Source organism: Bos indicus x Bos taurus, chromosome 1 (assembly GCF_003369695.1).
Source record: "Bos indicus x Bos taurus breed Angus x Brahman F1 hybrid chromosome 1, Bos_hybrid_MaternalHap_v2.0, whole genome shotgun sequence".
Taxonomy (NCBI): Eukaryota; Metazoa; Chordata; class Mammalia; order Artiodactyla; family Bovidae; genus Bos; species Bos indicus x Bos taurus.
The window spans coordinates 67,794,607-67,812,246 of NC_040076.1; the positions used below are offsets into that span (position 1 = coordinate 67,794,607).

The window sequence follows — 17,640 nt, forward strand, 5'->3', positions numbered from 1 at the left end:
CTCTCCTCTTCCAGTTCCTCAGCAACTCCTATCAGCTGTACTGTCAGAACATGATCAGTCTGGTCATTTCCCACCTCTCCCATGGAGTCTAAACTCCCTGGACATCATGGCCACCTCACACCTGCTCTCCTCGTCCTCCTCCTGGGTCCGGTCACCACCTGAGGGATCCTTTACCACGTCCAGTGTTGTCCCATCTCACTTAGAATAAAATCCGGTGTCCTGTTGCAGCCCACGTGACCTTGCAGGTCCTCAGCCTCATTTCCCACTCTCTGCCCCTGGCCTGGTGCTCAGCCACACTGGCCTCCTTACCTCTCTTTCTGGGAGCGCCTGCTCACAGCCTCAGCTCAGGGCTGAGCTTCCCGCCCTTACTCTTCCTTCCTATTGCTGAGACTCCTTCCCATACGTCTTCAGGCCTCTGTTCAGACAGGCCTCCCCTCCCCATTGCCCCGTTTTGCTTTCTCCACAGCACGTGTCATCGCCTGAGATCGTAGGACTTGTCTGCTCATCCGTGTTTTTGTCTCTCCCTCACTCCAGTGTAAAGGCTCTGAGACCAGGAGCCTCTGTTTCATTCACTGCTCTGAACCCCAGCCCCCGGGGCAGTGCCTGGCAGGGCGGGCACTGATGTACTGGCTGAACGAATGCCCACTGGAACGCTACACCCCACCACACACACACACACCACCCTCCATGGTTGTGAAACCTCTGATCTCACAGGTGGCTGAGGCCCGAAGCCCTTGGTGGGGCAGCTGGGCAGGGTGGCTAGAGCTGCCCTGTCTTGGAGTTGGGGCCTACAAAGGGCTTTGCCTTCTCACCTCTCACCTGGGCCACTCACAGAGGTGCAGGGCTTCCCAGCAAGAAAGGCTGTTAGTAAGGGAGACCTGGCTCTCTCAGACAGTGGAAACTTCAGTGTTATTCAGGGGCACCACACAGTCCAGGGAAAGGTGCAGACTTTAGAACCAGACACACCTGGGTTCAAGTCCTGCCAGGGTAACTCATGCTGTGACTCCCTGAGCAGGGTGGCTCAAAGGGCCTGGGCTTTGGAATCAGAGACAGTCAAGGACGTGGCATCCCCTCGTACTGAGTGATTGGGGAAGGCTTCTGATCCTCACTGAACCTGGGTTTTCCCAATGAGAAGGCTACCCTGCCCAATTGTTGCATAAACTAAAAATGCACAAGAGTTTTTGGCCATGGCAGGCCTTGAAGCCCAGCCTTTTCTCCTCGTTGGGGTTTTTTTTCTGACAAATCCTTACCCACTGCAGGCTTCAGCTGCTTTCTGCAGTACAAGCTGACATGCCTGCTGCTACCTCGGATGGAACAGCGGCATGACCATAATCAAGACAGTGCACAGAGCACCCTTTTTCTTATGGAAACAACCGAAGCAGCAGGATTAAATGAGCCAGATGTGCTGCAATATAAAGGCTACCTCCCTCTGAGGGAGGCAGCAGTGTGGCTAATACAGAACAGCCAATGAACCAAAGTCATTTTCATGAGGTCTTGAAATATATCATTCTATTGGCCACAGATGTAGAGTCTAAGTGGTGTCCAGCACAGGCTACCCGAGTGATGGTGAGTGACTGTCGGGGGCGAGGCCAGTCTGACATCAGCAGCAGCTGTGTTCCTCACCCCTAGTGGAGAGGGACCTTGCAGCCCCTTAGGAGGGATGCAAGACATGTCTTATCCAGAGGTGTAGCGGGAAGCTGCAGATGGAGAGAAATGGAAGACCCTGCACAATGACTGGGCTTAAAAGTTCAGTCAAGGTTACTTCTTAGGGCAAGTGGTTCTTCACTCTATTTTAATTCATGACTCATTTTAAGAATATGGTTAAAAACTATGGACTCTATCTTTTAAAAAATGCTCTAATCCACAAACACACAGAAATTTGCCTATAAGATCAAAGGGCTCGTGGACCCATTGGGTACTACCACCAGGTCTTACTGAGTAAGGGAGTGGGGAGAGCTGAGAGGATCGGGGGACAGAGCAGGACTCAAAGCCTATTCAGCTGAGAGAAGCACAGTGGGAGAGATGCTGAAAGGGGGCCAGGGAGCAGCTCAGAAGTCTGCAGTCCTTAACTATGTGCTTAGAGGTGGCTCTTGATGGAAAGATAAAGCTAAATGTGGCAAGAAAGCAACTCACATGCAGGACAAGAACATATCTCCATGTGTAGCAACAGGGAAAAGAAAGTGGGTGTGGAAGGGGCTGCCCTTTTTTCTCTTTGAAAAAATATAAACTGAAACCCAGTTAACCTGGAGTCAGCGCTGTTATCTCAGTTGGTTTCCCTCTGATCCCTTTCCTAGCTCTTCTCCTAAGACCCAACTCCCAATCTGTAGTTGGAGGGCAAACCCTGCAAGGGTCTCTCCAAAGGAACCACAGATAAATTATGATGGTCAACGTTCATGGAGACAGCAAGGGAGTCTATTAGTCTCCTAAGGGAGTCTACTAAGAAGACCAACTTAGGGGCAACAAAAGCGCCTTGAGTTGCAGGATGAATTCCCCAAACCTTTAAAAATATCCCCAAATGTATTCTGTAAGGAAAAAGGACATTTTACTTTGAAAACAAAGTTTGGTTTTAAAAATAAACCATTTTGCTCTTTCTGGAGAAGGTGTTGACACTTTGCAGATAAGAATGAATTGCTGTCCTGCCTTCAGCTGGACATGTGAATAGGACCCAAAGAGGCCAGGGATTCCAAAAGCATATAACCTCATCAGCAAGAGGGGCTTCCTTCGGAAATCAGCATGGCTCCCAAGTATGGGCTCTTAGAAATAGGCTTCTGAAGCCAAGTTTCCAGGAACACTATTCTACAGCACCTGTCTAGAAAGAAACAGGATCTGACCTGGGTGGGTGACAAGAGGAATCAGGAGCAGCAGCCCCTTGGTCTCAAAACACGTGCTTCAAACCCCCTTCTGAACTGACTGTATACTTTGACCCATCGAATCTTCTCCCTTGAACTCAGAATATCTGTGACAAACACATTCACAGAACTCCAGGGAGACACACACAGCATTTTACAATCTCAGGTTTACTATTGGCAACTGACAATTTAATTTGTGTTGCCATTGTGTATGCGTGTGTGTGTGTGTTTAAAGACTTTGGCTGTTAAGACTCTCCTTCCTTTTCTCCCGCTCATTGTGTATCATGATCTCGGCTTTCATGATCAGGAAATCACATTACAATATCCAGAACAGAGACAACGATTCCACATCTTGTGAAACAGGTTAGGAGTTTAGAAGTCAAGCGATCGTGTTCACAGGCAGAGGAACAACAAAGCTGGTCTTCAAGATGCCTTATTTGGACACTAGCTTTTAACATGTCACTGATAGTTACTAGCCAGGCATTTCAAAGGCACGAAATTGTTTCCCCAAACTACCTTTGTAGGCCATTGCAGGCAAGTAACAAAATACTAAGAATGGGCCCTGGACTGTGAGTCCCCAGATGGGACTCCGGCCCTAGCTTGGCCCTAATAGAGCAGCAAACCTCACGAGGGACGCTCTCCCTTCCCTGGGAGCCCGGTGTCCTGTCACGTCAAGTGGAGGCGGGGGCCTAAACCATCTAGTTTCCTTCCAAAACGCGGAGGAGAGCAGGAGACTCACACACACGCTACCTGCGTGTCTTTAGGACAAATCCCCACAGGACTGGACTCTCCCCCTCCTCACGGGAAGCTCCACTCAGCCGTGGCAGGACGCTCTGCCCTCACGCCTCTCATCCCCTCCCTCTGTTACATTATGATTATTCCTCTCAAATCACAGAGGCAGGCCTGGCCCCTCTACCCAAACCCTCAGCCCCCGACTCACCTCCTGGAAGAAGTGCCCCCACTTGGACCCCACTCTGCTCCCGCCTCACGGGTCTGTCCAGCCAGCACTGACACTTGTTTGTTTCGGCTTGTAAAATACTATGTAGTCATTTTCCTGTGGGTGTGTCTTTTCTCCTTTCTCCTCCTGTCTTGTGTCCAGCTTCCCTGCCTAGCATGGGAGTGTGGTTAGGACCGGGGAGGGGGCCCATAAGGTGAGCAGCCCTCCTCCCAGCTGAGGGCAGGGCTGCAAGGCCACGAGGAACCATCAAGCAGAGCTGCTGTTTCCCTTCCTGCCTCGTCTTGCAAAAGATGGTTTCTCATCCACGATGAGAATGCCTCTGGTGGGGATGGCCGCTTTGGGGGCAGATCTGTTCAGGGATGGTGGGCGCTGATAAGTGGGACTCTGTGTGGGGCTGTGTTGGGTGGACACCACCTACCGTCCACGGTGACTTGGCAGGAGGACTCAGCCTGGCCGGCACTGTTCTTGGCTACACACTTGTATAAGCCTCTGTCCTCGGGCAGTGCCTTCTCGATGGAGACGGAGCACAAGGAGCCTGTGGGGAGGAGGAAGATGTATTGAGTGGACCAGGTCTGAGCCCAACATCTGCCTGGCACTGGGAGTATCACAGCGAGTGCGCTTCACACAGGCATCCTCAGGAGCCCAGAAGTCAGAGGTCCTGTGGGAACCAACCCACTCTCCTCATCAAAGCCCACAGATAACCCAGATCCAAAATAACTGATCCCTAAATACACCCAACCCCCGCTTCTAGTGAGTTCTCTCATAGAAATATACAACAGCAAGGTAAGAAGAAGAGGGAGAAATAGCCCCTGACCTTGGAGAGCAGTAGCACAATGCAAGGGGCAGATGGACCAGGCCCTCGCACTGGACATCACCAAGAGAGACAAGTTCAGGTCCCCAGACTGTGGCAGGGACAGAGGCAGGTGAGTACGCTCCACCAGCTGACTGTGATGATTTTGGGAATGCATTCTGGAAAAGGACGTTCTGAACAAACAGGTGAGTGGAAGAGGGCAGAAACCCCTGCCCAGCAGGGACACTGGCCTGTGGGCAGACCTGCTGGAAGGAGACAGAGACCAGCCAGAGACTCTGGAGTTGGCTTTTCAGGAATGGTATGTGAGCTGACACTCCTGGCTGACGAGGGGCCCTGGGCTGGGAGAGGGGCACCTCGGGGCTGCTTCCCCCAGGGTAGGGTCTTCTGGTCCCCTCAGAGAGGGATGGGACAGCTCTCTTTTCTACGGGTCTGCCCTTGCCCCAGCATGCCTCTTCCGGCCTGGTTGAGGGAAAGAAGGGTCAGGTTGGGTGTACACTTGGGAGTCTGGTCCTTGACCACCTTGGCTCTCTCATCCCAGGGCTGGCTCCTTCTCTGAGGGCCCCTCTGGGGAGTTTCCCTGAGGGTGTGGGGAGAGATTGCCTGAGGACTGGACCTGCTGGGCCAGGCAGGGGGGCAGCAGTGCCCTCGCTCCTGCCATCGGACACACACACAGGCCAGCCGCACGGCATCCTGCTCGAAGCTGCCCTGTTGTCATGGCAGCTGTCATCACATGAGGAGGAGGACACAGCCAGAGCCGTGTGCATCCTGCCATCTAGAGCCACTGGCTCCAGCCACCTCCCTCTCCACCACACTGCTCGGCACAAATCACTGGTCCTGAGCTGGCAGAGCTCTGTGCATCCCAGGTGTGAATGTGCAGAGGCACGGCCTTTGATGGAAAAAGTACCTGCGCCCCCATTAGACAGACACACAGACTGGACCGACAAATACAAGGACACTCGGAGACAGGAAGGGCGGCATCTGTTCTGCACAGAGAATCTTACCAAGGCTGCAGGAGAAAGCAGGATAGAAGCGTTGTTTACTTCCTGGCACCTGGGTGAAGTCTTCAACAGGGAAACCTCAGTTCTACCAAGTCCCTGGGGCAGGCTGATCTGCACCCCCTCCTACACTCTCATTTAGACCCCATCCCTCAGCAGGGCCTCCCTCCACTCTCCTACATGGTACCGCAATGCCTCAGGGTCTCTGTCCCCTGTGCTTAGGCACAGAATTTGCAGAAACTGCCACGGAAAGGATTTAGGCTGGATTTTCAGGAATTCTGTCATGAAAGTGAGAACTATGAGGCACAGAAATCAGGGAATGAGAGAAACTATCTTCTAGAGAGAGAAGTTTCCATTCATCCGAGAGGCAGGGGCATGAGAAGATGACCTCTGGCCTCCAAACTTGAGGCTTAGAAGACACAGACCCCATCCTGCTGTTTTTCCTCAGTCTGAGGCTAAGGCCCACTCCCAGCGAACCTCCTGGTTGAGTCTCTGATTGTCTCTAAACTTCAGTCCCCTAGCTGCCTTCAGCCTTAAACCAAAATGGCACAAAACAGTAGTGAGACCCCAGAAGAGGTGGGACATGTAGACCACAGCCCTCGACCTTCACGGCGGGAGCTGGGGTGGGAGGCGGGGGGAGGGGTGGGATATCATAAAGGCAGCTTTTCCTAGCTGCTCACAGCCTAGACCCCTGGCCATGTGTGTGGGTTGGGGGAGGGCCCCGGCAGGCTTGGAGGCTGGGCTAGCCCAGATTGAAGAATCTGGTATTTCCTGTGGGACAGCTTATTCCTGACCTCCAGAAGAAAAACCATTTCCCAGAGTTTTTTTGAGAAGCCTCAGACTGGTGGGGAATTTTGAGAAGAAGGTGAGGGGGATGGGAACCAGGGATCCAATGAATGGCTCAGCTAGAACCCGCCTTGGGAGAGCCCCTCAAGGTCACAGAGTCTGAAGGCCCTCCCCCCATCCTGCCTGGGTTCTGAGTGTGTGGGGAGAGGGGAGATGGGGTGTGTGAGGGGGAGGGAGTGGCCCCAAGCCCCAGAGGCTCTGCTGAGGCTGTTCTCTGTGTCAGGGCCCCTGGCTCACCAGGACAGTGCTACTCAGCTCCGGGTCACCTCCTCAGGGACAGGGCCATCTTGAAGCACCCCCAGCCGTAGATGGGCCTCTTCTATGCCCTGAGTTCACTTCCCAAGGCCATTACAAAACACGTGCCTCTCTCCCACCCTAGCTGTTGGAGGGCAGTGCCTGTGACTATTGTGAATGTTTTTCCTGAGCCTGGAATACCGTCAGTTAAAAAAAAATTTTTTTTTTTGAGAATGACCAAGGCATAGTTTCTGGAACAGGTGATCTGGTAGGATATATGTAAGAAAAAGTCATGAACACTTAATCAAACATAACTGACCCTTGAAAGAGATAATATGGTTTCTAAAAGGGAAAGAAATTCTTAGCTCAGAATTCTTCAAATGGATTATGCATCCAATGAAACGGGCTGGAATACGTCCTTGCACATAGTAAGTGTGGCGTAGATCCTTGTTTTGTGGGATGGACTTACACAGGTTTTAAAAAGCCTTTGCAAGATCCCACACTGATGGCAATAAAACATGAATCACCCATTGACAACACAACAAAAATGAATCCTCATTAATAGATGAGGAGAAATGTTTGCCGGGGGAAGAAACCTGGTCTGGGGACAGAAAATAAGGCATAAAGATGAAAGAAATTCTCAGCAGCAGCGCAGAGCTCCCTGTCTGTCCTCGGGCCTCCCAGTCCTGGGCCAAGGCCTGAGCAGCTCTGCTCCAGAAGGGCCTGGTGAGGCCACGCTGCAGGCCCAAGGGCAGGCCCAGCTGCTGTAAGTGAGCACCGTCTGCCCTGTAGCTCTGGGAGATGCAGGAAAAGCAAGGACACCTCCACAGGTCCCTCCAAGAATGCAGTCTATTCAATTGACTGTCAGCACACCTCTTCTGCTCTCTTGGCACTAGATGGAGTGAACATAATCATGTTCTGTGGGGCCCGTGGGCTACGAGCCCTATTCAAGCTACAGCGTTCAGAGAAGCTCCCTGAAACCTATGAACAGTATCCACTAGCAGCGGGTCACAGACATGCACACTGCTGGCGGGAGAGCACAGGGGTCTGTCATGGCCAAAGGCCTGGGGACCACAGTCTGGGAGTGAGGCTTGGAGGAAGGGAACCTTGATCTTAGCCGAGGTAACAGCACACAGTTCAGTGCAGAGGAGCAAGAAGGGTGCTGAGTCAGGGAGGTGGGGTGGAGAGGATACTCAGAGGGGTGTGAAGGATGGAGAAACCCACTTAGCAACCCCCTTCTCCCTACAAACACCCCAAAATGCCAGCTTCCTTATTTCCACTGACGCCATCACTGCAACCCAGTCACCCCCACACAGACACTCAGTGGTCCTGAAACCCTCCTCTTCCTTACCAAACCCCTGCCCCCTCAACCCTGTTTCAACCTAGGCACCAGGTTCTGTTAACTCTGCCCTTGCTTATTAAACCAGTCATTTCCTGTCTGTGGCCATGGCTACCTTGCCAGTCCAGGCCTCACCATACTTCTCCCCAGCCTCTTCAGGATGCCCTTTCCTTGTCTTTGGGCACAGAACCAATCAAAGCCCCTAAACCCCAGCTTTGTGTCTACCACTCCTATTCCCAACTCTTAAAGGGCTCCTACTGTCTTTAGAACTGAGTTCTTCAGCATGATAGAGGATGGAATGGACCTCACCCCCCTCTCCAGCCTGGAGGATGCTGGCAGCTGGGAGCCAGGCTCCTCCATCTGGGAAGCCCACACCCCCCCTCTCCTGTTGGGAGCCCTGCCCGCCTCCACGCTTCAGATCAAGGTCCAGCCCTTTCACCACCAGCCTCTCCCTGTGGCCCAGCACTCAGCTCCCTCCCTCTCCTCCTGCTCATCACCGGCACTTGGCTGGAAGAGGTTTATCACTGTGCGATTGTGTCCTCTCTTCCAGGTCTATTGAGAGCAGATTCACTCACACCTCTCAGAGGCCCTACTCCTTGCAGTGGGGTTTGTGGAAGTGGTCACTGACAAGGCTTTTCCCCAGGCTTTCTCCTGGGTCTGCGTTTGACCTGGGCACCTGAAGATTTGGAGAGTGAAGCGCTAGTGAAGGGATGGTGGACAGAGTGCAGTCGCTGCTCTGAGACCAAGCCCCCTCCCTACCTTGGCAAGGCAATAGGCCCGTGTCAAGGTCCGCTTCCTCCACTGCAGTGAAAACACCAAAACTCACCAGCCCAGAGCCCACCACCAGTCTTCCAGCCTCTTGACAGCTGTTGACAGTGTGGAGGAATGAAGAGCCATTAGCCTTTTCCCTTCACAGGCAATGCTCTCGGGGAACTTGATCAGGGAACGGCCAGCATGCTGACACGCTAACAAGAATTATAATAACTAAGAGGTGATGGAGCAGAGTGGTCTAGGCATTGGAACTCAACTGCCTACATTCCAAGACTAGCTTTGTTATTAATTAGCTGTGCAACCTCTGGTAAAGCCCTTAACTTCTCTGTTACGTGGGCAGTATACTGGTTACGAGGATTAAATGAGTGAAAAGAATAACATGCCTAGGTCAGTGTCTGGCACGTGGTGTCCAATTAATCCAAGCTATTCTTATTTTTCAAAGAGGAATTACAAATATTTAGAATATTTTTAAAGGTTGGACTTGGGGCTATCTCTATAATCCTGTCCCTCTACCAAACTTCTTGTGCTGGCCTTTTAAAATCATTTCTTCTTCTTCAGCTTTGGACCTAAACTGTCCGTCTGAGGTGGTTTCTGTGGGAGGCAATACTGTAGTAGCCAGGCTCTCGGTGCCCAGCAGATATGACCCACCCCGCACCCTGGGTATGAGCAGCCTGTGTCTAAGGGCTTGGGGGTGTGTCTGAGACCAGGGCTGAGGTCTGCTTTCACTGCTTCGTCCAGTGAATTGTTTACAAGCAACTCTTGGTGGCTCTGCAGTTTCCACGCAGGTCCTAGAACAGCTGTACGGCTGTGGATATTGTCCTCAGCTGTCCTAACCTCGGCTTCCCTAAGGGTGCTGCAGCCATGCCCCTCACCGTGAGCAGACCTGTGGGACCACACCTGTCCCCAGGAGGGCAGCAGCTCACTTTCCGTCCTGCTCTGAGAGGTCACCACAGGATAAGATGGGAAATACTCCTGGTCAAGGTTTGGAGTCAGTCTTATGCCTACACTTTCCAACCAGGACAGGCCGACAGAGGTGGCAGGGAAGGCTTGGCATCCACTGCTCTGGACATCTCAGATAATCCCCCATCATCATCATCTCATGGTGATCCCCCATGCCCTCCTATGTGTGGACGGCCAGAATGAGCAGAGACAGGGGGATGGATGAGATGACTTCTGGAGGCCCCTACCAAACTGAGGATTTTCACGTGGAAAAGCTATCATGTCAACACATTAGCAGAAAATAAACCCTTTTTCTCTCTCTGGGCCAGTTTCCTCTTTACTCCTTCAGCAGTTAGATTCAAAATGCTCAGCCAGCCCAGATTTGCTGTCTGAGTTGCAGAGTGAAGAGAGAAACTCTATCGTGAGCTGAGAGGGATAATGCTATCTTCAAGTACTTCATTAGGGTTTTTAAGAGGAAGGAAGGAAGCCAGATGAAGGGTGAGGGAGGGGGTGGAGAGGGGTGCTGTCAGAGGGTAGGAGGAGGGCAGTGCAGCCAGGGGAGTGCTTCTGTCTCAGCTGATCAGGATTTGACAGGACTTGTCCTGCAGGGCCTCTGCGGTGGCTGCCCTCTACTCACCAAGGGTAAAGTGCCACTTCCCAGGGAGCCATGTACCCTGCCCCGTCCAGGGCCACCAGCCTCAGCCTTGAGCTCAGGCCAGACTCTATTCCAGCGCCGGCCACGAGAGTGGGGTGTGGGAAGCCTGCTATCCTTGGAGCTCTCGTTCAGGACTGGAATTTATGAAAACATTTCAAACCAAATGGAGGGGTCAGGGAAGAGACCCTTTCATCCCCATCTCTTCTCTAGGTATAAACTGGCCCATCTGAGAATTCCAAATGCTGAAAGGCCCCAGATGGCAGGATTTATGCACCACCCCCCTTCTCTCCACAACCCAAGAATGTGAAATACCAGCAAACAAGCCTCATCCAAATTAGGAAGTGAGTGGCTCTGTCCGCCTGGCTGCTTCCCCTTCAGGTCCCTTTAAATCCAGTGTTATCAAGACTCAAGTTGTTGTTGACCTCAAATCACATCCCATCACTACAAACCCTGCCCTGAACCGAAAATGCTGCTTCAAAGGCAGCTCTCAGCCCCAAGCCCCCGGCCAGCCCCAGCTTGGTGCCCCCATGTCCAAGCCTGTGATTGGAGCCCTCTCTGGGCCAGAGATGGGGTATCAGCCCAGACCCAGGGCTCCTTTGAGGAGCCACGCCTAGGGGTGCCAGGAGGGGGCTCTGCCAGACAGATGCTGAGGTCTGGGAATGTGCCCTGGGACCAGACTCCAGCCTCTGGCTGCCAGCAATGGAGTGTGTGCCCCAGGCCCAGGGTGGGCACTGAGCCTGTGGGTGAGGGGCGCAGAAAGCGGCCATTCCCACCCGGCTCTGGGCTATGAGCACCGTCAACAAGCAGGGCTCTGGGAGCTGACGGTGGCTAGGACAGGGTTTCCCTTCCTCCCGGCCCCAGCCATTTTACCTTCTTGGGAGAGGACGATGAACTTGGTGGTCTTGAGCGTCTTTCCATTCAGTGTCCAAGTGATGGTGGCTGGGGGGTCAGAGGACACCCGGCACTGGAGCAGCAGCTTCTGACCCTCTGCCACATGGAGATCTTGTAGTTTCTCCTCGAAGGTCGGGGCTGTCCCTCGGCTCTCTGGTCTCTTTTCACTATCTGTGGCCCCTGCATGGCCCTTCTTGCAGTTCACATCATTCTTAATCTCCTTCTTAAGTTCTTCTTTCCCAGTGGGTTTTGGGATTTCAGCCGGCTTGGCATTGCCCAAGGGTTTGGGGGCCTCAGCTGGCTTGGCGTTATCCAAGGGTTTAGAGGTCTCAGCTGGCTTGGCATTGCCCACAAGTTTGGGGGTTTCAGCTGGCTTGACGTTACTCAAGGGTTTGGGGGTCTCAGCTGGCTTGGCGTTGCCCACAGGTTTGAGGGTTTCGGCTGGCTTGGCATTGCTCACAGGTTTAGGGGTCTCAGCTGGCTTGACATTACCCAAGGGTTTGGGGGTCTCAGCTGGCTTGACATTACCCAAGGGTTTGGGGGTCTCGGCTGGCTTGACATTACCCAAGGGTTTTGGGGTCTCTGCTGGCTTGGTGCTGCCCAAGGGTTTGGGGGTTTCTGCTGGCTTGGTGCTGCCCAAGGGTTTGGGGGTCTCAGTTGGCTTGATGTTACCCAAGGGTTTGGGGGTCTCAGCTGGCTTGACGTTACCCAAGGGTTTTGGGGTCTCTGCTGGCTTGGTGCTGCCCAAGGGTTTGGGGGTTTCTGCTGGCTTGGTGCTGCCCAAGGGTTTGGGGGTCTCAGCTGGCTTGACATTACCCAAGGGTTTGGGGGTCTCTGCTGGCTTGGTGCTGCTCAAGGGTTTGGGGGTATCAGCCAGCTTGGCGTTGCCCACGGGTTTCAGGAACCCTGAAGGCTGGGCATTGCCCACAGGCTTGAGACCTTCTGCTGCCTTGGCATTCAAGGCCTCAGTGTTATTGCTACCATTCTCTGTTGGTAATTTTTTCTTACTGCCCAACACTGAGCGAAAATCTGGCGTGGCCGGTTTTGGCGGGGGTACCTTCTCAGGCACAGGGGTCTTGGGAGTCCCCTTCTTGGCTAGGACAGAGCGGAAGTCCACCTGCTGGGGGCCATGCACTTTCCTCTCCTCCTCTGACAGGGTCTTCGGCTTCACCTGCCGCTGCAGGTTGGCGCGGAAATCCATCTGCTCAGCTGGGATCTCCTTCAGGTCCTCTTCAGACAAGGTCTTTGTACTCACCTTCTTGCCCAGGAGGTCGCGGAAGTCCAGCTGCTCGGCTGGGATCTCCTTCAGGTCCTCTTCAGACAAGGTCTTGGTGCTCACCTTCTTGCCCAGGAGGTCGCGGAAGTCCAGCTGCTCCACCTCCTGCTGGCGAACGGCCTCCTCCGTGTGCTGCCGTGTCTCCACGCGCCTCTTGAGCACCCCACGCACGTCCTCGCCGTCGTCTTCTGCGGGGGCACCTTGCCCTCTCGCCACCGGCCAGCCAGGCCTCAGGCTCCCGTAGCCGTCACCACCACCACCACCATCAGCACCAGCTCCTCGGCCACAGAGGCCCTCGCAGCTGGCAGGCTCCCTCCCCCTGCGACCAGTGAAGGGAAAAAGGAAAGTAGCAGGAGGAAAAGGGGCCGGGTAAGAAAGAGACGTCAGGGAGAGCAAATCCCCGAGGGAGGGAGGGAGGGCGGAGGAAAGGGGAGGCCAGGGGGGCTGGCCAGGCCGTGTTTATAGAAGGGAACTTTGGTGAGAGGCGCTTGCTTGCTTAGTTGGTTTGTTACATCGGTAATGACTTCAGTAGCCTTATAAGGGTGTGTGCAAAAAAAAAAAAGAAAAAAATTTACCCCCCCCCCCCTTCTCCCTCCCTCATTCCCCTTCCAGTCTCTCTGTCTTGGCTCCGGCAGCCTCAGCTAGAGGATACAAACAATCTGGGGCTGCCGAGCTGGGCCTGCTGGGACCAGGAGGAAGGTGGGTGGATAGTGGCACAGGGTCTGGCCTGGCAACCCCCGGGGGACACTCACCGCAGGACCGCTCTGGCCGGGCTGCTCTGTAGCATCAGGGACACCTGGCAACTGCATTGGCCAACACGGTTCCTGAAGAATTCAAGGGATCAGTACAGATCAAGGGCTTTCTGGGCCAAGGGCCTGCCTGATCTAGGGCCGTAGGGAGGGCAGGGCAGGCAGGAACTTGGCCACAGGTTGGCTCCAGGGAAGAGGGGACCATGGACTGAGCTGTGACCCTAACACACCCACACCAGACCTAGGTTTCGGGCAGGGCCCTCCACGACCTTGGTCACCCTTTATCTTTCCAGCTCTTGATTAAGAAGGAAAAAAAAAAAGAATCAGCTAAGGTAGGCATCCAGAAATAGGAATACTTTTCTGTAAGTATATCATAAAAATAATACAATTGACACTCAGTCAAGGAAGAGTAAAGACTAAAGCTGCTGAGGGCTGTGATGGAGCTGCTTGGTCTAGACTGTGTGGCCCCACTAACCTTGCCCAGTGACCCTGAGTCTCATTCCATGCCCCCTTAATACTGAGGTGGTCATTCCTTCTACTCACAAGGTGCCCCCATCTGCAGGGTCCCCTTCACCTGCTCGTGAAATGAAAACACCCTCTAATCCCTACCAAAGTGACCCTTTTTCTTCTTCTGTAACAAAGAGAGAGCTCGGGATTCTTTAGCCCACTGCTAATACTGTCCATGACCAGCTGGGGAAAGGGGCTCAGGAAAGGGGCTGTACCATACCCATGCTGTGCTGGGCTTACAGCAGATCAGCCGTCAGATCCCACAATGCTGCCATCTGCTGGCAGGTCTGGGCTCTGAGGAGCCCAATAAGGTGCTGCTCAGACTGGGGGAAGCTGTGCAGGCAGATGTGATAGTCAAAGGTAACTCTGCCTGCTAATAACCATGCTTTATGTAGCACCCTCCACCTATCATGACTCACAGCCACTGTGTTTCTTGCCCCAACAGCCCAGGGAGGTTGTGCCAGCATTCTTGTGCCCACTGTAAAGGGAAGAAGGGGAGGCTCAGGGTTTCCAGGATGCAGTGTTGGGCTCTTGGGGTCTCCCACTCATTTCCTGCACTTGTCCATGTCGTGTGCACTTCAGGGGCTGGCACCTGCCCCAGGTCCCACCATAGACCTAATCCATCTCATATATTCCATCTCCTTTACTCATGGCAGATCTGTGAGGTGGCTGTCAGCAACTGTTTTTACAGGTGAGAAAAACTAGGCTTATAAAGGTTAAGTAACTTTGCCTAAACTCACAGGGCTGGCTAGTAGGGAAAAGGGTTGGAACCTGACTTGTAATTTTCCCATCCCACCCTGCAGTGCTCTTCAGTACAAATCTATCCTGGGACACGTGTGTGTTTGTGTGTGTCTATGTGTACATGCGTATATCGACCACATGTAGATGGGATCTACCTGACGGGCACCTGTACCTGCCAGTCCATGATTGGGAACATGTGTATGTTACCCCCACATGGACAGAGAGCTGAGCACATGTTCCTGTGGCTCTGCCAATGCACTCAAGCAATTACCTTGCTTTGCATGGCCTCCCTCCCAATGCAGGGCCAACTCCAGGTCAGGCACCGGCAGCCCATGGTGTGGCAGATGATTCTTGAGGGTCCTGGGGGTCACTATTTGCTCCTCGACACTGGGAACCCGCTTGACAGAGGAGAGGTTGGCCTTTCGTGCTCCCTAACCTTCTCTCATCTACTGCGTACCTGCTGGTTGTCTTCCATAGACAGCACTTAGGTGCCTTCTCAGCACCAGGCTCTGGGAAGGCTCAGGCCCTCAAAGCATCCTGGGAACTCAGCACAGAAAACTACCAGGGCTCGGGTGACTCACAGAATAGCCATGGGGGTCACCTGTGGCTGAGGCCTCGCCCCTGAGCACCCTGCATCTTCGAGGTTGCTGGCTAGTAGGGCCCACTCTGTTCCCACTTTTCTTGTAAGCACAGGGTGCAGGGTCTGGGGTGGGCATGGAGCATGAGGACAGGGTGCCCTGGGGCCATGTTTTCCGGGGCGCCCTTTCTGACATCTCTGCTGAGTCTCCTCCTGTCACAAATAGAACATAGCCCAGATGCACATTTAGGAGCAGATGTTGACCACATGGCCAGGCTTCACCCCAACCAAGCCCCTCAGAGGCTCTCAATGGTCGGGTGCCCTGACCCCTGAGCTGAAGTGAGTGCCAGCTCCCCACAGGGGAAGCTGGCAAGGGCTTCTGTTGTTTTCTATTACCTGCCTTGAAGAAGGGGGTGCAGGCAGCCTGCTGCCCACCCCTTCTCCAGGCCTCATGCGGGGGCACCCAGACAGTCTGAAGGGACAGAATTGGGAATACTACAGCAGTCCCACTAAAGAGATCATCTCTTGGCATGATCTGGGGGTCACTATTTCTACAGCCACACACCAAAATCTCTGCGAGACTCTTTTCTTTTAACTTTGTGTTTTGTATTTGAGTATAGCCAATTAACAATTTGAGTATAGCCAATTAATAGTTTCAGGTGGACAGCAAAGGGACTCAGCAATACACATACATGTGTCCATTCTCCCCCAAACTCCCATCCCCTCCCATCCAGTCTGCCACATAGCATTGAGCCGACTTCCCTGTGCTATACAGTGGGTCCTTGTTGGTTATCCATTTTAAATATTTGGCTAGACTTTTAGGGCAAATCATGGGTTCATGTGGAAAGATCAGAGAGGCAGGTTACCTGGGACCCACATCCCAGATAACCTAACCAGCTGATCAGCCACTTGGGGCCTCTTTGGTGTCGGCACAGACTCAGTTACAAAGTCAGGCCTGAGGCTGAGGCCCCAACCCCATGCCCAGCCCAGGTGCTGCCACAGAGGTATGGGGCTGTCATTCTGTAAGTGACACCTTTTGCACCCAACAGAATCCTCTGTGTTCCCTACCTCCTAAGCTCTGAGTCAGAAGCCCACTCTCTGGTTACAAAATCTTGGACCCTGCCCCACACTGAATCACCCACCCCTAGAATGGATTCTATATGCAAAATTAAAGAACTAATTTCCTGCCAAGTATCAATCTTTCAAATATTTCAGTTAGAATTTGGAGCTGATTTTTTGACATTTGCCCTTTTAGTTCAGAGCTAGGGAAGGGAAGGCAGGACTCAGCCGCGCATGTGCCCCCAGCTCCCGCAGCTACAGACAGCACCTGTCCCACTCCCGCCCTCAGCCCAGCTTCCTCCCAGTCTCTGTCCTTGAAAGGCATTCTGTCCTGGGCACAGGTCTGATTTCTCTCTAGGTCTGGGTCTGAGAAAAGTCAGAGGAGCCCCTGGCAGGCCTGGCACACACTCCCCAGGGCAATTTTCCATGGACTTGCCTCCTTACTGGGGAAAAAGCCAAGGCCAGGAAGCAGCCTCCCAAAGGAATGCAGAGGCTGGACGCAGGGGAGGGAAGAGGGGTGAGGGATGCAAGTTTGGGGACCCCAGTGTGACATCCTGTTCCAGGTTTCCCAAGTTCCCAGTGCACTGAAACAAAGAATGGAGGAACATCTGGTTTAAAGACAGGGCCGAGGGTTCCAGTCTGGGCTCTGCTACTCACCTTTGGGTGGCCATGACCCTGAGGCCTCAGCTTCCCCCATTATTAAACAAGGAGGTGGTTCAATAACTTCTGAAGTCCCTTCCAGCTAAGACAGTCTAAGTTTTATGACTGTCCCCAGCTGGGCCCAGACAGTCTGCCTGCCGACCTCCCAGGGCAACCCTCCACTCTGGCCTGGCAGGCTTCCCACAGCCTTGCTTTGCTCTTTCCTACCCTCTCACATTCAGTCTATCCAATGAGACTTGCCTCATTTGCCTCAAAATCCCACAAAAACTCATCTTTTCTAGGATGTCTAGCTTGAGTACATGAGTACTGTCTCAAAGCATCATTCCTTTCATACAGACAAGCTCTATTCTAACACAGAATCAGTTTCCATTATTTGCACGGCTGAGAGGAAGAAACTATTTTCTATTGTGGAGGCAGATTGGTCTTCCTGATAATAACTAGTTCAGGAACAAGGCTAAGGCCATCAGTGTGTTCTGAGCATATTGCTGATGGTGATAGGATAATCAATTGGCCCACAACCATCTCATCAGCTGCCACGGATGTGGTATTACCTCAGGTGAGGTTTGCTGAGCCTTGCCAGCTAAGTAGAATTTCCTAGCAGATCCAAAGATGCCCAAGAAGTAATAAGTGGCTATTTTACTAAAACTCACCAAATATTTTTTGTTTGATGGTTTGTTACGCAGCAGAAGCTAACAATTCAAGTATAAAGCAATGCCCAGAAAGGACCCAAGTAGATGGAGCACATGCTAGGTTTTGTCCTTACTTAGAACAAGGCTCCATCAT

At 53.0% G+C, this 17,640-nt stretch overlaps 1 protein-coding gene across 4 annotated transcripts in view; it reads right to left on the reverse strand.

Annotated features, from left to right (window-relative positions):
* MYLK (myosin light chain kinase) overlaps window positions 1–17,640 on the reverse strand; it is a 280,259-nt gene that overhangs the window by 75,065 nt on the left and 187,554 nt on the right. For 3 of the 4 annotated variants that reach the window (XM_027535988.1, XM_027536006.1, XM_027536036.1), the window contains 3 exons: window positions 13,317–13,388; window positions 11,268–12,883; window positions 4,226–4,342 (listed from right to left, as the gene is read on the reverse strand). In XM_027535988.1, the coding sequence (XP_027391789.1) occupies window positions 4,226–4,342; window positions 11,268–12,883; window positions 13,317–13,388 (1,805 nt within the window). Of the gene's footprint in view, window positions 1–3,789; window positions 3,907–4,225; window positions 4,343–11,267; window positions 12,884–13,316; window positions 13,389–17,640 lie in introns of those variants that run through there. The other variant, XM_027536083.1, reaches the window with a different exon arrangement.